This window comes from Poecilia formosa, unplaced genomic scaffold (genome assembly GCF_000485575.1).
Source record: "Poecilia formosa unplaced genomic scaffold, Poecilia_formosa-5.1.2 Scaffold437, whole genome shotgun sequence".
NCBI classification, from domain to species: Eukaryota; Metazoa; Chordata; class Actinopteri; order Cyprinodontiformes; family Poeciliidae; genus Poecilia; species Poecilia formosa.
Window position 1 is genome coordinate 47,233 of NW_006800376.1, and position 25,737 is coordinate 72,969.

The 25,737-nt window shown below is 41.8% G+C and overlaps 1 protein-coding gene across 3 annotated transcripts in view; it reads left to right on the forward strand.

Annotated features, from left to right (window-relative positions):
* The window catches only part of samd11 (sterile alpha motif domain containing 11), a 63,046-nt gene that overhangs the window by 18,596 nt on the left and 18,713 nt on the right, over positions 1–25,737 (forward strand). For all 3 annotated transcript variants that reach the window (XM_007577311.2, XM_007577312.2, XM_007577314.2), the window contains exons 4-6: positions 7,509–7,618; positions 17,372–17,464; positions 21,268–21,432. In XM_007577311.2, coding sequence (XP_007577373.1) covers positions 7,509–7,618; positions 17,372–17,464; positions 21,268–21,432 — 368 coding nt within the window. The remainder of the gene's footprint in view (positions 1–7,508; positions 7,619–17,371; positions 17,465–21,267; positions 21,433–25,737) is intronic.

The following is a 25,737-nucleotide window of genomic DNA, read 5'->3' on the forward strand; positions in this document are numbered from 1 at the left end:
ACTTGTCTACTATTACTGTACTCTAATACATACATCAGATATGTCATGGCAATTTTCGGTTCCTAACTGAGAAACGGGTCTTTTGTGCTGCTCCAGCGCTCTCCCTCCGCTCCTGTTTTTAGTCAAGTTAGAGTGAGTGCTAACTTGCAGTGTTGACTTTTATGGTTAATTAGCATAAAAGAGGCATTTAGATCAGTCAGACATGTGTTTTGAAAAAAAACCTTCTGTCAGTCTGTCCTCTTTTCACAGATTATTTACAGATTTTATTGATTTCTTTTTTAGGTTTGGTTCACTTGTTCTTGAATAAATTTGTTTCATCGTCTTCGGCGATAGAAACCACCAGATAATTAAGTCAAGAAATTTGGCAAGATTGTAAATTTTGTCAAATTACAACCAGAAACTCTGGGGGTATTTTATTGGGATTTCATGTGAGAGACCAATACGTTGCATCACAATAATGTCTCCCTATCATAGATCAGGGTATCTACCAACTACTACTTGTGCTATTTACCAATCTGACTTTTATGGACTGGTGGCAATAAGAAAGCCATATGAAGTTTTGTTTTCAACAGAACAGACCAAAAACTAAGACAGAGATCCATGGTGGTAGCAGCATCGTGCTTTTTTTTTTTCTGGTCAAAAACAGGAAATATGGTCAGAGTCTATTTGGAGATGGAAAAAAAAAACACTTTGAGGTTGAAAAACACTTCAGACTGGGTTAGAGATTCACTATCCACCAGAAAATAACCGTAAACATAGAGCAGAAGCCTCAGCGAATGGCTTAGATCAAAGCATGCTCATGAGTTTGTGTGGTCCAGTCAAAGTCCAGATTTCCAACCAAAAATCTGACAAGATTCAAAAAGTGATGTTCAGAGATGCTCTCTGACTTGCAGCTCTTAGACTGTGTGAGATTGTCCTTCAAGATTATATTCCCAATAAACTCAGTTGAGGTTGTAATGAGGCAAAATTGGAAACGGGTCAGGTAGTACGAATACTTTTTCAGGGGTTTGTAGACAGGATCTCCGCAGGGTAGGAGGAGGGAGGCGTCACTTCTGAGAACATCATAGCTGAGGAGAACTTTCTTTGGTTTGGTTTAGATGCTGCAGCCGGTTTTTGTATTTTATTTTATTTTTTATGGTATCACAGATTAATATCAATTATATCAGAAGATCCTGGAGTTGAATGGCTGTAGTCAAACGATGCGTTGACCTTTTGGTTCACAGCATCAAAGTACGTCACAGTTTTTAGAGACGCATCACTTCTCCTTCCTCTTATCAAAATTACTGTTTACTGTCACAATGAAACGGTGGTGGGTTGAATGTGATGGTTGTAGAGTGGACGGTTCGAAGTTCTTGGCCTCTTACTCTAGAGCCAGGAGAACCATTTTTAGAGTTTGTGTCAGTCTGGGTGATTATCTGGCAGCCGCTGATGATGCCTTCCTTCCAGGACCTAAAAACTAGATAAAAACCCTCCCAAACATCCTGGTTTTTCTGATTGGTAGAAATTAACATGTTAGTTGTTTCAGTCTCTGTCACAAACATGACACCAATTTTACTTGAGTGAAAAGTTTTGCATGGGAAAAGTTACCTTAATGATAACGCATAGATTAGGAAGACTTTATTGGTATCACACGTCAACTAAATTCTTGCCTCATTCCTGTCGGAGAATATGACGATCTCAGCTTCTCTGCACACTTTTCATGGAGAAGCATTGACTCCGACTCCTCTGAAAGAAAAGAAAATTAAGAGAAATAAACGGATAGTGTACTTTCTGTGCGTGATGGGTTTGACATTTTGTCCTCCGGATTTATCGAACAGCCGTGTCATTACCTTATGCCAGTCAGGGGTCACGAACAGTGTGATATTACTGGAAATGGCCCTGCCCCTGAAGCGCTAATTAGAGAGCTCGGAGGTTTTATAGCTTTTTAGCTGAGCTTTCCACTTTGAAACATGTTGGCCTTGTTTGCATGCGTTTACCATGGAAACACAGTCAATAGATCTTAGCTGCTTATCGGGTGTTGGCTAGCAGCAAAAACATTCATTATTTCAGTGTAGGGCTGTATCATTTTAGATATATTTACTGGAAAATAACGTTTGCCTTGTCTCTAGAGCCTGAAAGTAGGAGTTTAACTTGAAGTAAACAGAGGCTATCATTCAAAATGTAACATTATACTAAGTCAGGTAAAGCTAGAGTTTTGTGGAAGCACGAAGGATCAAATGTTGCTTGAAACATGAATATCTCTCAATATTATTAAAAGCATATTAAAAAGGCAGCTTGTAAAACATATATAACTCCATAAAGAGTGTGAGGAACTTCAGTGCAGCACGGCAGCATTGCGGTATATTCTGTTTCAGTGTATTTTTTATATTTTTTTTCCCGCCCTTGGCTGCTTTATCGACCTCATGTCAGCCCGTACAGCAGAGGAACAACTGGGAGAAGTGTAGCCGGGCTACTCTTACTTATTTATGTATCTATTTCTGTATTTATTCATTACCGTTTCTGCTCACTGTTGAGTCCCGCTTGATTCGACGGCGAGGAGCGTGACTTGTGCGAACACATTCGCTAACAGGAACCAGCCGAACTATCAAAAATAAATAAATAAATAAATGAAACTACCGAACGGGAACGGAATGCGTCCCGCTTTAGACGCTTTGTTGTGTTGCAGCTGAGACGTTAGCTTCTCTGTGCTCTGCTCGGTGAATATTGCATCTCGCCTGGCTGTATTCGATTGTTGCTGCCGGGCCACCTGCACCGGTTTCAGCAGCCTGCACAGTCCGGCTGTTGTCTCCGGCAAACCTGTAAGCACCAGATGTTCTGCAGCACTCACAAACCCGCTCCTCTGTCTCCTTCGCTTCCATTTCTCCTCGCACACCCTCACATCCCTGCTGTCTGACTGTCAGCGCCTTCCCAGCGTTGGTGTGAGACATGGCGTCAGGGTGCCGGGCTGCCAGCTTCTGCCAGCTCACACTGTGACCTCCAGCTCTGCTGCCTCAGCTTCATGTGCCAATGCCACAGTGGGGCACTACTGTGCATTTATACTGAGCTGACTCCTAATGTGAGTGGAAGAGGCTTTTTATGTTGCTTGGGCTGGTTTAAATTGCAGCATGTACTTTAGGGAAGTACACGCTGAGGGAAGCACATCCACTTATAAGGAAAGAAGGATTTGCTTTAACGTCGCCCTGTTTTCTCCACAGTTCTCTTTTGCAGCGGCCGTCGCTCACTTTAAATGTCTTCAGTGTCCACAACGCGACCAGTCTCACTTGTTATGAAATCGGAATGAACTTTGCTTGTAACATCGAAGAGCTTTGTGAAAGTTGGATATGTTTTCTACAAAAGTCAAGTTGATTATTGACCAAAAATGATCAAGCAGACAAGCGAAGCAGGACTAATGTCAGCCAAAAAGCAGGGAAACGACTGAGGAGTTGGTGAGGCAGAAACATGGAGCCAAAGTTCTCATTACTTGTCGCCTAGAAAAATGATCCGAGCTCATCAAATGTTCCAGGGGAGGGTTTTTGGATGTAGTGGATGTAGTGCTAGATTCGTTTTGATAAATTTGATAAATTTGTCATCAATCCAAAATTAAAAAGTGTATTGATGCTGGAATCAGCAGTGTTGTCTCTATATGACTTTCCAGAGGCAAAGATAAAGAATTAATTTTTAAGAATATCCTTTCCATGTCCTCTAAAATGTTTGTAAAGTTGGACTGACAATTTTTTTTTCTGTCTCTACTGAGTTTGCAGACATTAAACTCCAAGAAAGTAGTTGTTCATCCGTTTGATGCATTTTAATAGGAGGGATTTGTAAACGATGTAGAAATTTATCGAAATTTTTTTTTGTTTTTTTTTTGCCACATTTGTGTTGCATTATGTTCATTACATTGAAATCTTAAAGAATATTTGCTTTTTTATTGCTCTTATGTGTAAATGTAACACTTAATACATATTTTGACCACAAAGTTAGTGTCCAGACTTGTGGTTTTACCTTTTATTAACTGGTGGGGCATTGTGTTAGCACTGCTGTCTTACATCACCAAGGCCTGAGGTTTAGGTGGACTTTGCCTGTTCTCCAAGTGCATGGTTGTTTTCTCTGGGTACTCCAGCTTCCTTCCACATTTCAAAACCAGGCAAGTTCAACACCAAAGGGCTTTTAATTGCCCTTTGGGGTGAGTTTGTCTCTGTGTTGCCTCTGTGTTGCACTAGCAACCTATTCAGGATGTGCTCCGCCCCCTGTGGGGTGGACATATAAATCAAGCTGTTATATACCACCACAGATTTCAAAGGCATTAGGATGACAGATCAAATCATCCTGGGTTTTGGTATGATCAGTGATGTTGAACACCAGTTAAATTCAGGACAGATTTTTGAGTTCGCCCCTCTGTCTCTGGGGTCAGCGGGTCTGCTCTGTGTGAGCCGATGAAGGGCCGGTATTGACCAGTTTAGGGATGAGCGTAGGATGAGATGATTGTCTCCGGCATGCGCCCAGGTGATAAGGAGGCGGCTCATGTCCTACTTAGCCGCCAGGTCCAATAGCCTCCACATAACCCCGTCTATCCTCTCCGCGGCCCCCGTCCTTCCCAGTTTACCGTGGCCTCAGAAGCTCCTTAGGGAGCGCTGACTCAGGTGGCTGGGTTTTAAACCGCATCCCCAGCCCCCTCTCCATCTTCCATGAGTCGAGTATGACCTTGTCACCACCCACAGGAATGGTGGAGGGAGGGCAGAGGTGGGTGGGGATAGGGCTAAGCCCTCATTAGCCCAAGCTGAGGCGGGACAGCTCAAGAGAAGTGCACTAATTACCTAACTAACAATGTCCTTGGCGTTCATGGCTTAGAGGAGCCACTTCGCCATGGGATAATAACCCCGTCACCTCTCTGAGAAGTTCAGGATGGCATTATCATGATCACTTTAAATGATGGACAGAGGGTGGTGTTATAAAGCAGCTATCTGACTGATTGACTTGGCTGCAGTTTCTTAGGCTGGTGCATCGTAGTGTTTGTGGAAGTTGTGTTTTTGTTGCCGGACTCCCTGGATAATACGTTATTGTACGACTTTTAACAAACCTCCTTTGTTTCTCGTTTTCTGTTTGAAGAAAATCACGGGGCTCGCAGACACAGATAGCTACCAATTTTAGCAAGCTACACCCTAAAAATGAAGTCTGTAATTAGTCGAAAAAGTCTGAAGTCAAAGTCCAATCAAGCGTCTTCCTGCCTAGCAACCGAAGGGGGCTGTTTTGTCTGGGGCTGTTTTCTGAGTCACTGGCTCTCTGTGACTGAGAGGTGACTGGTGAGGCCAGCGTGACGCCCTCAGTACTACCCTTCAGCTTTACTGTTAGTGTGTGGAAAACAGCCTGGCGACCGAAAGCCTGACATTACAGCGGGAGCCTGTAATCATGGGACTGTAAAAAAACCCAAATCCAGCAGCCGCAAACAGTGTGGCCTCGTCACGGTGGTGGCAGCTAAGAACCATTCACCGCTTCTTCCCCGTTAAACTGTGCTTACCGTGTCGTACCAAAATCTACTTCAAAGAGGATTTCGGTAGGGAGACCATTCAAGGATTTAAATGAGATTTTTGTTTTGAATCAATGGATGCTGCTGATATGTGAAGTTTAAATTCAGCACGTTTATTAACTGAAAAAAAATTTAAATGTGACAATGCAGCCTAGTATGTTGTAGCACATTGCTTTGCAAAAGCATTGACACCCATTGAAGTGTTCCTAATTTGATCTTCTTAAAACCACAAACGTCAAGGTTTTGTCTGGATCTTTAGAGACAGATCAACGCGTCAGTGCAGTTGTTAAGTGGAAGGAAAATAATGTGTTGTTTTCAATTATTTTTGTGTCCCCCAGAGTCAGTATGTTGTAGCAGCACCTTTCACAACAATTATATCTTCAGGCACATCTCTACCAGCTTTGTACAACTTAAGACTGTTTTTTTTCACCATTCTTCTTGACAGAAAAGCTCAACTTCAGGAACATTGCATGGAGATCACTTGAGAACATTAGAGCTGCACAATATTTACCGAATCACGATCATGATAAGTGTGCAAAACATTACCAATATATTGTAATTGACTTCTCAGATGCCATATTTGGTAGGATTGTTCAAATGTTATGTGTTAATTATCTACTTTTCCCTTTGGATGGGCTCCAAATGCCACTAATGCAAACATTTCTTTAATGGCTGAGATGCTAAAAGCTAGTCAGTTTTCAGCTGACTAGCTGAAAACTAGTCAGCTGAATAATTGATATTTTCACTGCAGGTTTGATTAATAGTATCAAAAAGTAAAGTCTTAGCTGAAATCACTGACCCCTGGTAAACATCAGTTTTCAAGTTTAGCCTCGTATTGCCAGTTAAATTGCATTTATAATGGGATGGAAAAATTACACGCAGATGGTGACTTTTAAAAACATTTTGTTTTATTTTTGGGTGACAGAGTAAAAGAGGGTGAACACAAGGGGAAAATGCATATTTAGAAATCTTGTGAAAACTTTGCAAATCCTTTCCTTTGACACCAATAAATTATATTTAGAATTATGCAATATTGTGGTGTTGGTCTGTCACATAAAACCACATGGAACAAAATGTGAAAAGGTTTGAAGAACAGTTGTTAACGGCACTTTAAACCTTAAACCAGGGTTTATTCAGCTTCCGTAGAGATGGTTTGCCACAGCACTAACAACTCATATTCCGGCGCCGACATACGCCCCGCAAACGCTAAGCACCTATTTCCTATGATTATTCCATTTTAATGCAATCAGGATGGTAATCAGACTGCAAATGAAACAGCTCCATGTCACAGTTGTGTGAGGAGTTTAGGAAAAACAGGAGATAGAAAATTTGGAAGGACACGGCTCAGTCAAATGGAGGCCTGACCTGCAAACCGTTCTCCTAATGCTACGTCTGGTGATGAAGGACACAACATGTTGCTTTTGGACTCCTTTGCTTGTGAGGAACTTCATGTTAAGGTCGAAGTAAAACCTTAAGCTAAGATTGTGTCGTTTTTTTTTTTTTTTCTGCTAAGCATTACTAATTACTAAATATAACAGTGAAGGCCATTGTTTTGACACTGTCGTTTGGTGGAATATATAAATATTGAGACAACTTTTCACGGAATGTAGTTACCATATTTCTGATAAGCGGCCATCAGTAGCTACGGTTTTAAAAGAGCCATATTAAGGTTTTAAGCTGCTAAACTCCTTATGAGTTGTGAATATGTTCATTAATACATCTTAGTGCGTAAGATGAGCAGGGGATGAGAGCTGAAAGTGCTGGATATGGTAGTCTGTCACAGTGTATTACAGACCTCAGAGCTAAGAGGCGGCCGACAGGACGGCCACCTGTAGCAGCCGAGTCTGTGTTTAGTTGAGCGCCGCTCTATCCGAGTCGAGGATTTCTCTGGTTAAATCTGGTCGAATGAGCGCGTGTTTTTTTTTTTGTTTTGTTTTGTTTGTTTTTGCTAAGTTTGTAGCTTCTTTCTCAGTGCGCTGTCCCTTCCTGTGTGTGTTTGTTCCAGTCGGGACGGTGACCTCTCTACAATTATCTCCAACCTGCACCACACCAGACAGCACGGTATGCCCGAGGAGCAGTCAGCCTCTGACCACAGCACCAGTACTCGACACACAGGTAGGAAACCCACAATCTTCCTTCTCTCCTGCTTCTTTCCTCTTCTACAGTCCCCCTCTCTCTGCCTTCGCATTTAGCTCTATGATAGATGCCGCCTTTTATAACTCCTGTTGCACATGTACATGCTCCATTTTCTGCAATTAACGCTGATTTGTTCAGCTGAGGGAACTGACGATAAGCTTATTACTCCTTCCTAAAGGTCACTCTTAAGTTGATCGCCTAATGTTCTTCCCAGATTCTCTGCTGCACCCCAGGATTTCATGTTAAACCCCCTGTTTTAAATTACTTCAGAATAAATAGCTTTGTTTGCTTTTAATCTGGTTTCATGTGAGCCCAGGAACCACAGTGTGCATGTATTAGGCTAATAGCCTTTCTTGCAGCTTACTCATAGGACACAGACTGCATTTAATTACAGCTATTTGTCAGGTAAACCGTTTGAGGTTACTCGTTGGTCACTGTTCCTCGAACGGAGCTCACCTCCGTGTTGCGTGTCACTGTCGCATTTTGGCTAGTATTACAAAACTCAATGGCTTACCATACAGAACATAGGATTGTGTTCTGTATGTAGGGCTGAAACGATTAATCGGATCAACCGCGAGGAATCGATTATTAAAACATTCATCAACTAATTTAGTAATCGATTGATCGCTAACAGGCTCAAAAAGAGGCAATCTCCAGAAAAAAACAACGTACTTGGAGCAGTTAAGAGAAAATTGTGCGTTTAATATAAAAACACCTTTGTCTGTAAATGTGTTTTAACCAAAACTCCTCAAGTGGTATAGATTTAGCTTCACCTGATTCAAATTTACTAATAATTAAGTCATTTAGCTGTTAATGTATTTCTAATGTCATATAAAAATTATTAAGTGGTTTAACAAAAAATCTGTTGAATGTGCCATTTTTTAAAATCTTATTAAATGTCAGAATGGTTAATGGAATAACTAGTAACTAAAATAATTGTTACTATTTGTATGTTTTTCCATACTACTTCAAAGTTGCATCTATAAACATTTAATATGCCCGATGTTTTTACAACACCATATATTTTCAATATCGGAGAACAGAAATGTTATCCCAGCCAACCTGTCCCTGTGTGGAAAACCTTGAATTAACTCTGAAAACAGTAGTTAGTTTTTTAGAAAAACAGAGTTCATTTCAGTGGCCACAGCCTGGCCTGCTCCCTGTAGAGTCAATAAACCACTTAAATAGAACCAGTCTGACAACATAAAGTAGGTAAACGCATTTAAAACAAAAAAACAAAAAAACATGTCATTATCTATTCCAACAAACTTTAGATCAATCAGTTATGGAGCCAATACATTTCCTTTAAGTCTCTCCGTAGTTGGACCCTCTTCATCTTGACCCCACTAGCTGGAGGCTCAGCAAGTGGCATAATCACCCCGACCTGACACCTCCATACCCTCTCCCTGTGCGCTGCGCCTCTGTCTGCCGGATTAATTGACCATACGGTGCCTGTGATATCAGGTGGAGCTGTTAGAAGGAGGAGGCTATCAGACTGCGCCACAACCAGCTTAGGCAGAGTCTTAGACCCCCGTTTGGGACAGATTTCTCCCCACCCTACCAAAAATCTGTCCTAATCAGCTAATGGAGATTTTTAAACCCTGCACCAGATTTTTTTTGTTCTTTCTAATGAAGGAGAAAAGTAGGTTGAGGTAAACGCGGGGTGATGATGGTGGGGACGGCGTTGGCGCAGCACGCCCTCTGACAAGACCCTAAAATCGGCCTGTTTGAGCACTAACGGGAGATTTAACAGGCTGCATAAGCAGCTCGATTTGTGTCTGTAAACAAGTCCAATCCGATCAGCCACTGGCTCTGATTCTGTCTGCCAGTGAAATTAGACGCAAATTTTTCTAAAACACGACCAACACATAGCCGTAAAGACATGCCTACGCCGCGTCAACACAAGCTGCAGCCAAACACAGATGGGTGAGACGTGTATGAAGTACAAGCGAAAGATGAGACATTAACACCAGCTTCCTGCTATCAAATTGTGTGCACCCAGTCCGTCCCAGGGTTTGACATTCTCTACCTGAAGTCTTAGCAAGAGAACTGTGAAGGACAGGTTCAAAGTCCGCAACAGTGGGAGACGATACCGATGGAAGAAACGTTTGGAAATCAAGAGAAAAAGAAAGCTGATGAGTGAGGCGGCGGTTCAAGAGGAGGGAGAGCTGTAACGACGGTGGAGAAAGGTTCAGTGTGCACGTGTGTGCGCGTGTGTCAGAGGTCAGGAGCAAAGGGAAGCAGGCTTGCCGGGTTGTCTCTGAGCCGGAGTGGGCCATTAATTAAATCTGAGGGACAGACAGGAGGGCTGCCTCCCTCCTTCTCTTCCGCGCTCCATCCTCCGCTCTCTCCCTCCACAGCCACTGGCTATTCAGACAGAAGTGGGAAAGAGGTGGAGGAGCGGAGGGAGGGAGGGGAGGCGGTGGAGGGAGCAGGGCGCCGACGTTGAGAGTCTGGCTGCCTGTGGAGACTGTAAACTGTGGCTCTGCGGTCAGACCAGAGACTCAAACAGGCAGATAAGGTGTTTTCGGGCCGCCGTTCGCTCTCTCTCCCTCGCTCTGCACGCTCAGGCTCCCAGATGCAGTTACAGCCTGTCGGCGTGTGTGTGTGTGTGTGGGGGGGGTTGCAGCAGCGGTTTGGGGCACATTTTCATGTGTGTGTTAGTGCATGCGTACCTTTCCCTGCACGGTTTTTAGGTGTTTGCTCGCATGTGAATCTGCATCTTGTCTTGTTAATTGTAAGAGGGGATTGCTTTCAAAGTCCTCCTGGCAAGTTATTGTTTGTGCAGCATAGAGAGGAACTTTTTCATCAAAGCAGACATGCTAGGTTCAGCGGTGATGTTTAACTTGATCTTACTGAAACACACAGGAAACGCGGCTATAAAGATGAAACTGCTTAACAGAGGTGTTAGTGCACTGCTATATTAAAAAGCCTATTACTGCAGAAAGGTAAAAACAGTTCTTACAGATGATTTATTTAAAGATGATATAAATACAAAGTTGTGAAGTTAACTCTTCGTTTAGAAGAGCTAAATAATTTCTGCCACATTCTTGATTCAAGGTGCTTTAAAAACTTCGTGGCACTATAATGACGAGTGAGTTTTATGAGTTTTATGAGTTTTATATGCAGTGGCCATGAACAAAAGGGACAGAAAAATGCTGTTATGATTAAACTAAGAATGAAATCGATAAACTATTAAGAAATATTCAGTTGTTTTTGTCATTTAGCATGTTTTCAAGGCAAACGTGTCTAAATGATGCAAGTTTTTACAAGTAGGCAAAAAGCAGGTATATATTTGTATAGGACGTTTTAACTGTTCCGAAATAAACGCATAAATTCACCTGAATGCTTTTAGAAAATATCTCCTCAATAAACTATTTTTTTTTCTTTTTATGCCTGAAAGCTTCTGTTTAATCAACGAAAAACACCTGAGTTTAACGCAAAGCAAACAGATATGTGTTTCAGTTGTTGGTACTAAATAAACCAGGGCATCCAAATGTAGCTGCCATATTGGTTTCATTAGTGCTACGTAAATATGTTGCATATTTGATGTTCGCCATGTGCAGATTACTTTGAATGTGTGGCAATTAAAGATGCACCGATCAGATTTTTTCTGACTTATGTCCCCGTTTAGTTTTTCTTAACAATCCCACCTGCAAAACACAATTTTGATCACTAAGGGTTGCAAAATATAAAGAGAGAAAAAAAAAACAGAGTGCCTCAAGTTATTTGATAGCAACACTAGCTTTAAATACAACAAAACACACAAGAATCACAAAGACATCTCCGCTTAAGCTCTTCAAAAGAGCAGGAAAGTGCATTCTGTTGGTTGATGGACATGTTGAATTGAGTAGCAAGTTTATTATCATACAGAACGTACAGGAAGTGTGCCATTATTACCCATCAGACTATACAATAATCTACAATTTAAGTGCATGCAAATAAGACTGTTTACACTGAGAACACCAGCTTAAAGACATACTAAAAATAACAAAAGCAAATAAAGCACAAACAGATTTATGGCAGCAAAGCAACAGAAACCTGTTAATGTGGTCTGCTCAAAAGTCATGAGTGATTTTAGTCATGCGCTTCATCTTCAACCTAAGGAGAACTTAAAATCAAAAACTAATGTGAAAGCTTTAAAATGCATATTGATTTAGGATTGTGGGGAGTTAAAGCATGTTATCTGATCATGTAAATAATCAGAGTCTCGTGCTCTGTCAAAATAAAGTTAAAAATATGATTAAATCATGTTGTTGTTGCAAAGCATTTAATATTGTTGTTCTGGTTGCTGAAAACCCCGGCTGCTCTTTTCCTGTCGCTTTTACTATAGTAATGTTGTCGTCTCCTCTAATAAGCCCACAGCAGAACAGAGAGAAGCATTTGTATTCATTAACTCTAAAATCCAATAAAACACCTTAGACTGAAAGGACTTGTCTTCAGGGCAGTGTCAAAGGACATGAATCAGCAGTCTGATTTTCCCAAAGCTCTGGTCACACAGATCAGATGGACTTTTAAAATCTTCATTTAAGAACAAAATCGCTTATGCAAGAAATATGAAAGGTAGTTTTTTTGTTTGATCTGTTGCTAGTTACTCTGAATGTTCATTACTTTCATTAGAGATGAAGCTCAAAAATATTTTTTGCTTCTGTGACATTGTGAATCAGAGATTTTAAATAAATAAATGGATGTTGGGACATAATAGACAGCATAAAACATTACAGAATCAACCTGTTGACGTTTTAAAGCTAGATCTGCTGACATGTCGGCCTTCTCGGGTTTCAGCAGGACATGTAGCAGACTGCAAACTTTCCAGATCCAGTCTGATGGTTTGGTACACAGAGGGAAGCAGGTGACTGTCTGATTCCTGAAATCAGAAGTCAGACTGATTCTAACAGAAATCAGTCCAAACATAATGTGTTTTTCTGGTTTTAAATTGTGTATTCTTCAAGTTTTGCTCTTGTAAGAGGTTACATTAGTTACATCATCACAAAGAGCTTTATGTCGCTTCATAAGGCTGTGAAGTGAAATTATTGTCAGAATTCAGTCACTTATTGGTCCTGATGCTGACCAAGCAAATGTTTGTCTGTCCGCCCATCCATCTATCACTCACACCCTCACTTGCTCTCTCTCTCTTGAAATTTGGGTCTAGGAAAGCATTGAATTTGTGCATGAAAAAAAAAAAGTGCCTTTCGCCATTTGATTTGCACACGTTGGTGGCAGTGCATCCTCCTCTCAGCATGACCAGAGGCGCCTCCATCGGCTAACCCCATCCCTTCCTCCCCCGCTCTCCCGCCGCCGCTCCCTCTCCCAGCTGCATCGGCCCGTGAGCCAATCAATGGCAGGGCTTTCAGGGCCGGCGGAGGCCCCGGCGCACGGAGGGGGATCAATAAGTTATTAGCACCATTCTGTCAGCTGTAATGTGGAGATTGATCGGGGGGCTGTGGCTGCGGCCCACCCCACGTCCCCACCTGTCACACCCCCGCCCCGCCGCTCCCCGGCTCCTCGCCGTCCCCTCTCCTGCTCTCCCTCCTCCCCGGCCTGATAAAGATGACAGATTAACAGAGTAAGAGAGGAATTAAGGAGTCTGGCTGTCTGCACTGTCAACAAGCTCTATGGGATGGAGAGAAGGAAGGAGGGCGACTGACGTTTGAAGGAGAGGAGGAAACGGGGAAAAAAGGAGGGGGAATTGCTCCTTTTGCCCTTAGATTTGCCCTGTCACATGAAAGTTAAAACGCCTTTTCCTCCTTCCCTGATCAAACTGTCCTTCACCGAGTGAATACAGAGGAACTCAAATGCCCCACTAAAACAAAAGTTAAAACATGCTTTGAGAAGTTACCATTTAGACTGTTATTACTACTAGGATAATGGTCTTGGGCTAATAATTTGGGTATTTTGACGGAGAAAATTACAGGTTTGAAGCTGAAACAGAGCTCCTCACTCTGCAACCAGTAATTCCTCCGTAAAATTTAGGAAATGGGGGGGAAAAAAAGCACAGAGTTGGAAACTTAACTCTAAGCAGTGTCGTTGGGGGTAAAATGGTTTGTGTAGTTGCTTGCAAAGCTCTCGGTTTGGCATTAAAAGGGAGCACCGGTGCTCTAAGAAGCCCCATTTAATTGGCTTTAAAAGCTTTCCGCCCTCAAATCTCTGGCCCTCGGGCGCTCGCTCAGGAGACACGCCGTCTTGAGTGAGGACGGCTCGAGAGACGCCTCGACTTTTGTGTGTTTGATCATGAGAGGCTCTGGGTGTGGATGTGAGTGTGTGTCTGTTTGGAAGAAGAAGAGGTTTAACTAATGGAGACTCTCTAATACGATAGATGGAGACCATCAGCGATTTATTTATTTATTTATTTATTTTTTCTGTTCGTGAATGGACCAGTGAACACAAAAGCGGTACATTGTTTGAAAATGTAAAAAAAAAAAAAAAAAATAACTTAAAAGACCATAAAAGAAGATTACAGAGAAATAAAAGGGTTGTCACATGCATTAAGTGTGTGTGTGTACGTGGTCTTGTACATTAGAGCTCTTTAATATTTTTATCTGCATCTCCTTTGGATGTTATAAGGACTGAATCTCCTTAAGACCTGAAAAGAAACATCGAACAGTAGGTCATTAGTGAACCACCTTTTTTCTCCTTTTCTTTCTGAATTATTCCACAGTAACAAAATCCAAAGATTCCCAGCTAAGTTTTTTCTTCTTTCCCCTTTTTTTGTGCGTCTTTTTGTACTCATGATGTTTGAAAAATCACTCTTTGTTGAGTCAATGAGTGATATCTCACCAAGTCAGCATTTGTATTGGTATTTTTTACTCTAAAAGAAACAGAAAAGTACAATAAGACCACAAATACATTATTAAGTTGTGTAGCTGTGAAGCAGCAGAAAATTACAAGTTGATATAAGCTCAGCAAAAGATGTCGGGGATCGTCATTTGAAAATTTTTTCCTGCAATATGACGAGATAGAGCTGTTCTTGTCTTACTGCCTTTTAACATAATTTACCTAATATTTTATATCTTTGTGTATTTGACTTCTGTTTCAAAAGAGACTGTGAAACAGAAATATTTATCTTTATTAAGTCAGACATCCATTCATTTTTTGGCATGTCCAAAATTTCTGTAACGTTTCCAGCAGAACATAGAAATGCAACGAATATCTAACGTAGACGGCAGTGCAAAGCGTAAGTGCTGTGAAAATACATCACACACCGACTTATTGGTGGTAATTTCATGCTGCGCTAGTCTGACACTCTGTCTGCAATGATGAAGATTTACTCCTCTTCAAATCGGTGACATACCAGGGAATTTTGACCTATTTTCTTAACAATGTTCAGCTAATTTTGCACCAGGGTATCCAGTCTGTGCATAGAGAGAGGGTTGAACTTTCCCTTTGGTCAAGTGACCACTGGATATGCAAAAAGGAACATATATTATTATTCCAATACGCTTGTATGTTACAAAGCAGTAGTGCAACGCAAACTTCATAAATGCAATAGAACCTGACGTTTCACAAAATGGACTCTATTTTTTCACGCTTAAACCAACATTAAAAACATTTTGCATATGCCAACAGGATGAGAGACAGCTTATAGCAGCTTAAGTTCCCAATCAATATCATACAGACAAACACATACTGCAATCAAAGACTTGGATATACCTCATTAAGCAGCTTTGATTTTTTTTTTTTTTTGAAAAGTGAGATGTTACATACTTGCATATAAATAGCTCTAATGATAATGATAGTAATAGTTCCCAAAAAATAAAATGTGTTTTGGGAATATCCTACATAGGTGCAAAAAGTGTGAGAAAAAAACTGCATGAAGACATTTCAGTGTTCAAAGCTCATCCAAAAAAAAAAGCAGCTTACGAAAACTGAGGAAGTTTGATGCTTATTATTTCCTTACATGTTTGTTTTCTGCACTGATGCATTGCGAAGAGCATTAAATGAAAAAGCATTCTAAAATTAAAGGAGCTTTAGATATTATGTATAGAACATTAAACATTAACCATCTTCTACATCTGTGTTGGGTTAAAAAATATCAAAATGCTTCACCGTTTTCACCAAAGGGAAAAGATGTGATGTTTATAACGTTTCTTAGGCCGTTTCAGAGAATTTGGAAGCCGCTGGTACAATAAATTTATCGCGCTCTGGTTAGACTTTTTGATTTAAACCCAGGTGGATAAACTCAATCTTTCTCAAAATAAAAACTAACTTATTTATTTCACATGTCGCCACTGAGAGCAAAGTGGCACCAAAGTCAAATTCCTTGTTTGCGGTGCAAAATCAGCAAATAAAGTTGTTTGTGATTCTAATTCGGAATATTTAAATGCGTAAGCACCACTTTTTATGAATTAACGTGAAAATAAATGCTTCAGCCTGCATTTAAAACAACAAATTTCAAGATGGCTACTAGACACGGCTAACAAAGTTCTTCTTACTCGAAGACAGACGACTCTGACAGCCAACGTGGTCCGTAAATATCAAACTGAGTCGGCTTCGGCTTTGCGACAAAAATATGTTGTTTGTATTTTTTTTTTTCTTTTTTGTAGCTCCGTTTTTTATTTTTATATTTGCATGCTGTTTGCACATGCTGTGCAAATGATGAAAAATTGCTTTGTAGAGACGGAGCGAGCGAGTGGAATCATTCTCCTCGAGGGTGGAAAAACCACCCCCCATCTCCTCCGCCCCTCCATCCCTAAAAATATGCATTGAGAGGTGAGAAAGAGGAGAAGCAGTTGCTGTCGTGGCTTGGCTGCATTTGTGCAGGAAGAAACAGAATAGTTGGGAGGAAAAAAAAGACGAAAAAAAACGAGAGGTGCACCAGAAATAAAGAAGACCGAGGGAGCAGTGACAAACGGCTCTTTCCTTCCTGCCGGCGCTGAGCACAGTGTGCTCTGCATCCCCTCCCTCCGCTGATTAGGCCCATATTGATTTGAGGCGTGTTTGGGGGGGGGGGGATGAGGCGGATGGGGCGGGAAGGAAGAGAGGAAGATGAGAGGGGAGGAGAGGAGGAGATGGCGGTGGGGAGGTTCTGTAATTGTACGCTAGATGCTCCTCTTTGGTGGCGGGAGGGAGGGGCGGGGGGGGGAGTTAGAGACAACAGAGAGGAAGAGGCGAGTGTTAATGGGAGGAGAGACGAAGAGCTCCTGATGGGAGCAGGGCTCCGACACGTCTGGATGGGAGAAGAGGGAGACTGACGCAGACGGAGAAATGAGCATTCATCACGGGAGAGTAAGCGAAGCCGTGTAAAAATACATGATTTCGCCATAACGTCACCTGTCAAAAACTTCAGAGGGAGAAAAGAGAGACGATGCAGCGCACGTTAGTTAGGCCAGAGACTTTTGCTCCAACATCTGGAGAAAGACGAGGAGGAGAGGGTGGCTCTGATAGCAGTTCAGTTTGTACTGATGGATAGAGATTTTTGGAGAAATAGCAGGAAAACGGAGCCCTTGCGCCCGCCTCAGACAGAGCAGCACACATGTGAATTAGCTGGATGAGATCTGTCATCCTCAGCGGTGCAGGCTTCCTCCTCATCACTGACAGAACAGGCACTTCTCCAGCTGCCCGTGGCTTTGCTTCACCTCCTTCATTTCTCCTTCTTTCCAACCATCACTTTCTCCTTTGCATTTCCACGGCAGCAGCCATGTATGCAGGTACACAGCAGAGCATAGTCTCGGCATCGAGACCGCGCTTTTGTCTTTTTTGTTTCTGACTTCTCCTTCTGTCTTTCATTCGCAGACGACCTCCTGGGCAAAAGGAGAAGCTTCTCTCCCAACAGCAGCAGCGATTGTCCCTCTGATAGCAAGAAGTCACGCAGTGTCTCTCCAAAAGGTAAGATTGATATGTCATAACAACAAAGGTAAATGGACCCCTTTTGGAGTAACATACGAGTTTAATGTCATTTGTGATGGATGACAGAACAAAATAGCAAAATGAAGGAAAAACAAAATTGAAAAGTGTCAAATATAAATAAATCTAGGAGAACTATCAAGACAAGTTACACAGAGGAAGTTTAATGTTTGATTTTTCTCCCTATTTAAAAAGGAAAAGCAACATGTAATAATGATCATGATCAATATTTCATCAACTCCACCAATTACAGATTTTGTAAAACTCCAACCCCTAAACATAAGATCATTGTAATTTCCGTTAAAAAAAAACCTATTAATTACAGCTAAATACTTACTTTGCATATTGCTTATTTTTAACTGAAAGTAAATAATAAAGTAAGTAATATAATAAGTAAGGACATTTAAAATGTCCTTACTTTTTTACTTTTTTTTAAGCATTATAACAAATGTGAAGACTTCTATTTCTTACATTTCGAAAAAAAAGAGCAGATGTTTTCTACCAGATATTTTAGAGAAAAAGCTCTGATTTACTGTTAGATAATATATTGTTTTATTATTTATTCAATGTAACTATTTGAGATACTTAAGAAGGCTTTTGTCCACTGCACTAGAAACAGAGGTGACGTCACACTGTGTGAGAGAGCAGTCATCACTCTGCAGTTAAACATGATTTTTACTATTATTTCAAAACAAAGGCAATATAATGATAGTTGACACTTTAAGCTCTTTAGCACCTTATATTAGTGGACAGCAACAAATCACCAAACACTCCTCCCTGCTATAAATGGCTAAAACCACAGCTTTGCTCCAACAGATTCATCCTTCCTGCAATCTACCGAAAGTAGTTCACTTTCTAGCAGCTTTGTTCTCTTTTTGCTCTTCTTCTGGCCTCCACCTGATTGAGACTGAGAACAACTAACTGAGTCTTCATCTTGCAGGAAAAAATTTCTTGGTCCACCGTTTTTGTCCTTAATCTTCTCCAAGTCGGTGAATGTTGATGTGAGGCTACACTCAAAGTTTGATTTTCAGCATTTTGAATATTCTTTAATGTTTTTTTTTTTGTTTGTTTTTTTACCTCTGAAGATTTCAATAAGTTACTTTTTTTGGAGTGTTGAACCCCTGAAACTAATGTAACTTTTTTTAATATCACTCAGCCTGAAACTTCCCACCCAAGACAACCGAGCTGCTTTATGGTTTTGTGTTTTGGTGCTGGTTTAAAATAGCTCAGCAGTAACAACCATCTCACCTGGGTTAAACTACAGCCCCTCCGTAGTGCTGCAGTCCCACCGCTGCTCTCTATTATTCATATTCCCGCCTTGTGTAGTGTGAAACCAGCCGCCCGGCGTGTGGCCATGGCAGCCGCTGAGCGCCGTCCCTGTTCGCTTGAGGAAGACCTCTCAGCTGATGCATTATACAGCAGCTCGCCACACAGTCAGTCCTATCAGACAAGCACCCCACAAAACCCTCTCTGATGGTTTTTGTGCGAGATGGAATCTGCTAAAGGCACATGTAGGAGGACTTTGAGGTCCTGTTGGGTCCTCCTTCTGACCTCTGCCCACTGGGTGACCTGTGACCGGCTGCAGTCCTGCCTGGAGCCTCTTCCACTTCCTCTGTGGGCAGAGGCACTCATTCCTGACCATTATAGTCTTACTCAGACACAAGGCAGCTTCTAAAAGATGCATAGGGTTAGTTATTGGTTGAGAGGCAGCCTGTTTGCGTAGTGCTGAAGCTAGGATTCAGTCCTAGCTTCCTTTTTTTAAGGCAAATAGGCGAAAATTTTATTTTTTATTATTCCTATATGTTCTCTTTACATACAAACTGGGGATAGAATCGTCCCTGTGCATGGTCAACCAGCTGCATCAAAGTCTTTAAAATACGATGCTGATGTTGTGTTTTAACCTTTAGCTCTGTTCACGCCCAAAGCCTGACGCTATACCTGTTTATGAGCTGGATTTGCCGGCTGCATGTACTGGCCCTGAAGTCTGGCGACAGACGCTATCTTTTGATGACTAATGCAGGTGAAGAAATAGACTAGAAGGGAGAGAGAGAGAGAGAAAGAGAGCAGCGTGTGGATGGAGCCACGCCGCTGTGTAAATGATGTCTGTTTTCCTTTCAGCTGCAAAGCCGGCACCAACCGCTGTGTTTAGAGAGAAGGAAAACTTTAGACAGGCTCAGACTAGTTTCACACACACACACACATGCACACACATGCATGCAAACACATACACTTTAGGACCTTGGGTGGATTAGCGGGAGCTTGGCGGCGGAGACAGAGATGCTTGCGTGTTTTGCTTCCTCCCCTCAGCACCTCCACCTCCGCTCCTCAGCGCCACTCCTGCTCGCCTGCCCGGGGCCAGACTCAGGTTTCAATAAGGAGGAGGGTGGTAAAAATAACCCCAGCTTTCCCTCCGCTTCTCCCTCCTCCGCCTCATCTTCTGTCTCCTTCTTCTAACTCCTGAACCACCTCCCCTTGAATCCCCCACCACCTTCGCCTTAGATCATGTTACTATTGACAGAAAGGGGGGGAGGAGTGAGGTCAGAGAGTGAGATATTAACCGTGAGGGCTGACAGCTCTGTGGATATCATAGACAAAATCATTTACACTGCACCACTTTGATGCATTCACATACATTTTATTCTTATGGGTTTTATTTGTGCTTTCCTTATTTTAAATTGAAATCCAGGCATTGTGGATATGGAAAGTGCAGAGCTTTCTGCAGAGAAACCGAGAGTTCACCATGGGGTCAGTCTCCGCTTATGACTCTGTGTATATAACTTAATATGAGGAGGTTTCCGGTCTGTCTTAGTGAACAATATATGGAAAAATTTCTGGCTGGTATCTGAAGAATGATTATGTCTTAAAATGAATTCTAAAAGTGCAACATTTCAGGCCTGTAAACATTTTTTTAAATGAATTTGCTATTGCTGTATCTACTTTCTCCTTCATTTGGACATTTAAGAACAGAACAAGTTTGACTTTGTCATTGAAATACGTCTCTCTTTACAGCCAGAAATGGTGATATAATAGACACAGTCCAAGTTACAGGTGTCATGGTACAGCTAGGTTAGATAAAAACCCACAAATTATCCACTCTACTTTAAAAACTCATTTTAACAACATGATGGAAAAAGTCCTGCGGCCTGGTTTTTAGCAACTTGTAGGGACGATATGCCCCTCCCCTACATGTTGCTGTGCAGTGGTGGCCACCTGGCTGAAAGAAGGCAGCCACACTTTTACCTTAGAAGAAACAAGCAGAATGTTAACAAAACTACCAAGAAAATCTGCAAAGTCAGAAAAATGTTAAGAGTTGAGATGCACCAATCAAACTTTTAAGACCAATTTCAGATCCGATTTCTCTGTATCGTTCTAGTTTGGAATTTTAAAATGAAAAATACTCTTGCTTATGAGGACCCATCTCAATAAATTAAAAGGACAATATTACTTTAGTGAAAGCTTAAACCTGAAACATTGTAGGTTGCTAAGAAATGAAAGTTTCCCACTTTAAGAGCATTTTCTTCTTTGCTTAAGATGAGTTAATATAAGTCAGTGTGTTTTGAATTGTGCTCAGATGTAAATCTATCACTGGTTTATATTTAAAGCCATTTACTTGGATATAACTTCCATTTTATGACTCTCAGAGTTATTATTTTTAGGTAAATAAAAAAAAAGAAATAAAAAAGCACTAAGAACTAAGTTCATTACGGTGCTGTGTCCTGGCTCTTTAACCCCACATGTACTTTCTGATGAAACTCAGTTGGTGAATATGCTCTCCTGTTTTTCAGAAAACTCGCAGAGTCCCGTGGTGGAGGCAGGCGGCAGCCACGGCCACATGAGCACCGTGGAGCATTACAGGCGCATGATGTCAGCGCTCAGCGAGCAGGGGTCCTTCGAGGAGCAGCAGCAACGCCTCTACCAGCTGGCGAGCAGCATGGGCCTTCCCGGCCACGGTCAGTCTTCGGGCCCGGGGATTTTTTATTTTTTATTTTTTTGTGGTTGGCATCATCCTCGCTATCACATCCAACACTGCGGGTACCGACGTTTCCCAGAAACAGTGTAGACTAACTTTTAGTCCTGCCTTCTTCACTTTGAGGTGAAACTCAAAACTTAATTGAGGCTCTGCAACAATTTCCAGTTCAGCTGCGACCAACCCGCCGAGGTGCAGTGCAGCTCTTCCACCTCAGTCTGCAGCGTCGTGTCCAGAGTCCTGCGGTACGCTCTGCTACTCTGTTTGGCACGGTAAAACCCAGGCCCTCGGAGATGGCTGACATTTCTATTTGCGGTGCTTGCCCACCCAGCGTCAAAGTGTCACTCTGGGTGATTTCTGACCACCCTGGCTCTCTGCTGTTAACAACACCCACAAGCCCTCACATGCATCAGTGCCACGGCTGGTTCGGGGACTCTCATTGGCTGCCATCTGACTCCTCTTAAATCTCCCAACGACCAGAAAACCGCCAGCATTTCACAGATTTACGCGTGTCTACAGATAGAAAAAATGGTGGAGTTGTTGGAGGAAAATAAACATTTTTTTTTTTTTTCTTGTTTGGATTCTCACCTTCCCGTCATTACACGTCAGCAATTTCCTTGAACTCCTCTAAAGACCCAGCTGTCAGATTTCACAGGTTTTATGAAATGTTTTCGCTCGGCATAAATTCATTTGATTTTTTGGCCGAATTGTTGTCAATCTACTTTAATTTTTATTTAATTAGTACTGATTTTTAATTGCTGGCTGCAGATCTAGAGGGGAAGGCCTGTAAATGCTTTAATTGCCTTTTCCCTGTGTCATAGAGGATTTACTGGGAAAATGCGTCACATTATGAGGGTTTTATGGCTCGGTCTAATCGCTGGCTTCGTTTCCCAGAAGCCTTGACAGTTTTTATCCAGGCCCTCTGGGGCTTCCCTGCTTTCGCTTCCTTAGTGTAGGAATACAGATAGTTTTTTTTAAAAACATCATCTTCTGTCCTGCAAACATTTATTTCACCTTTAAAAAAAAAAAAAAAAATTGTTTTTTCTTGAATTGTTGAGATTTTGTCACAGTAAAACTACAGACTTCAGTCTGTGGGGGTTTTATGCGATCTACCACATCTACCACCACAAAGAAGTGCATAATTGTTAAGATAAATTAAAATTGTTTACAAGTAGAAATGCAAAATTTGTGGCATTCATTCGTGTTGAGGCTTTACTTTGATACCGTCGTATAAAACCCGTTGCAATCAGTTCAGAAGTCACTTGATTAGTAAATAAAGTTGACCTGAGTGTAATTTAATGTCGGTATAAATGCAGCCGTTCCGTAAAAGCCTCAGAGGTTTGTTGGCGAACATTAGAAAAACGTAGGTCTACAAAGGATCGACTCCAGAAGCTGAATACAAATGCCGTGAGGTTTTTTGTTTTTTCACATTCTTGTTTGTAAAAAAAAAAAAAAAAGGTTTAAAAAGCATTAGTCATTTTCCTCCCACTTCACAGTTACTGATTATGTTGACCTTGCTGCTTAAAATCCCAATAAAACACAATGATGTTTGTGGGTTTTAACGTGACAAAAAGGGGAAAAGTTACTAAGTATCAGTGCTTTCGATAGGAACCTGTACGACTGCGAGCTTGAGGGTAAGTTCTCGGTAAAAACCTCTGCACAGTGAGACGCAGCCTGCGTCCTCACATCCTGGAGGAGCCCGAGGCGGCACACCGGGCGACTTCCTCAAGATACCTGAGGACGGTTTATTAGTTTATTTACAAGACACGTTATTAGACTTCCTCTCCTCTAATTAACAGGTGGAGCTTGATAAGAAACTGACACTGTCAGACAGACGATGGAACAGGCGGAGAGATGGATGTTTTGTCTCTCAAGAGGTTGACATGAATCGTCCCGCCGAGCCCTCCTTGACATTGACCTGGTCTCAAATAAGCCCCCAGTGACCCCTTCCTCCCTACTCCCCCTGGGCCCCTCGTGTCTCCTATACATCTCCCTCTCCAGCACCCCTTCCCCTCCTCCTCTTCCTCCTCCTCTTCCTTACTGCCAACTCTCCCTTTAGCCTTGGTCCCCGCAGAGCATCCTTTCATGTGTTTGAAGTGTAGGGCACAGAAAATGAAAGTGTGTGTGCGCGCGAAAGAGGCGGGGGTGAAGAGGATCTCTGTGTGTGCATGTGTCTGGTTGTGTATGTGTCTAGGTGCAAGGTGTTGTTTGAGAAGCTCTCTTTGGACCTGATGGGCAAAAGAAGAGAAGGAGGGAGGATCGGGGGGGTAGCCGGGTTGTAGAAATGGCCAGGAGGGCTTTCCCTCCCTCTTCACATGATGAAAGAAGGTTGAGGGAGAGGGAAAGTAAAATGAGAGGTGGGGGTAGAGATCCAGATGAAAGTGAGAGGAGGGGTTGGATGTTTTGTCTTCTGCTGTTCGGCCCCAACTCAAAACGTGAAGCATCTTTAGCATTGTCCTAAAAATGTAGAGAAAACTCAAGCAGGCGATTGGTCAAAGGACAAAGACGTGCGGCGCTGCGGATTCACCAAGTCTTTACAGCTGCTCGGGCTTAGACGACTGGCAGAATGCCCTCCTGTGGAAAAGATACTTGAATTTTCTGGTGCATGCAGAGTTTTAGCGGATGGGTTTTGGCTTTTGTCAACCTGCCAATCCACGAAATTCATCGCCGATCCAGCCAAGCTGCATCGGCGCGGCATTAGCCTTTATTCTCGCGCTGAGGAAAACCCGGCTTACCTACGGGGATTTGCAACTTCAGGGATGATTATGGCGAGGAAAATGGGGCTGTACAAAAAACTGAGACTGCTTTCTGAAGTAACTTAATGGAACGAAAGGGGCCAGTTAGTGCTTGTGTGTTCTCAATTAGGACTTTAATTTGTAATGGGAGGGACACTCGTTGTGCGATCCAGCAGCTGCAACACAAGACTAGAGTTTTAGTAGGAAAATGGAGCATCTGAGTACCTTCTCCGTGGACACAAACACAGACATACTCGCAGAAGGGCAGCGCCTCGGGTGACCCCGCTCCCTTCTGCTCACATAAAAGAGAAATAAAGGGAGAAAGGGAGGGAAAAAATATGGACCTGTTGCTTCGGTGAGGTTTTACAAGGATACACAGGATAAATATAGATGTCAATAACAGCAGAATCCAAAAAATAAATAAAGACAGTTACCACTTCACAGTTAGCAGTTTTTACATGTTTTTATTGTGTTGCTTAGTATTTTTTAGTGTTTTTGTCTCGTTTCTAGTGCAGATATCGTGCTATGCTTGAAATAAGGAAAAACGAACATTTCTACAAGATATGAGAGTTTGTTTTAAGTCAATAATTAATGGACATTGATTATAAGTCCTATTCCCTTTGGCAGATTTTTTCATTGGAAAAAAAGTTTTGTTTTCCATATTTGTAAATTTGTTTTGAGAAGATTATCTTTTGCAGTGTAGATGTAAGTGATCACTTCTACCACCTTTTCTTGTTGAATTCAAATCGTGTTTTTTGCATGAGCAGTGGCGGTTCTTGCACAATTGGTTCCCTGAATAATTGGCATCCATGTTTCTGCCTCCACACACCAAACACACTCCCACCCTGCCATCAGAGTCCAATCTAATACTGTTTACTGTGCAACTTAATAGAAACATAAGAACATAACCAAAAATATTGATCTGATTATAACTGATTAGGAGTTATAGTAAGCTATAAGCGGGGACTGATACGTGGTATGTTGCTTTTTAAAATTGGAACTGAATTTTCATGAATCTCAAACTGTGTTTTTTAAATATTCTGTGTTCTCTGATGAAGAATTGTCCAGTTGATGTCTGACCAGTTCAGACGTGCAAAATATTGAAATAGAGGTTAACAAGTGCAGAGTTCTTAAAGAAACGTTTAAATACTCCTTTAATTTAGCACCAGAAAATAGCTATTAATAAAATTCACGTTCTATGTCATTAGACTTTAAATTAGGACTTTCAAATAAGGAATAGTAATTAAAGTGGACTGCTGATATTTGCACATACAAAGTCTGTGAACACATGCGATCCCGTCTACTAACACTTATAGTAGCCTAACTTAACTGTTCAGCCACATGCTATACATTAATGCGTATTAATAAGCACAGTGCAGTAGTGTGGTATTAGCTCTACTGCTGTTATATTCTTCCTTTTCCCGTTTTTGTGGTCCAACCAATCACGTCCAAGGAGAATGAATGGCGCTCCTGGATTGGCTGCTTTGCAAATGTCAGCCATTAGCATGTCAAGTAGCGTTGCACCGAAGCATTTCAGCTTCCCAAGCTGTATT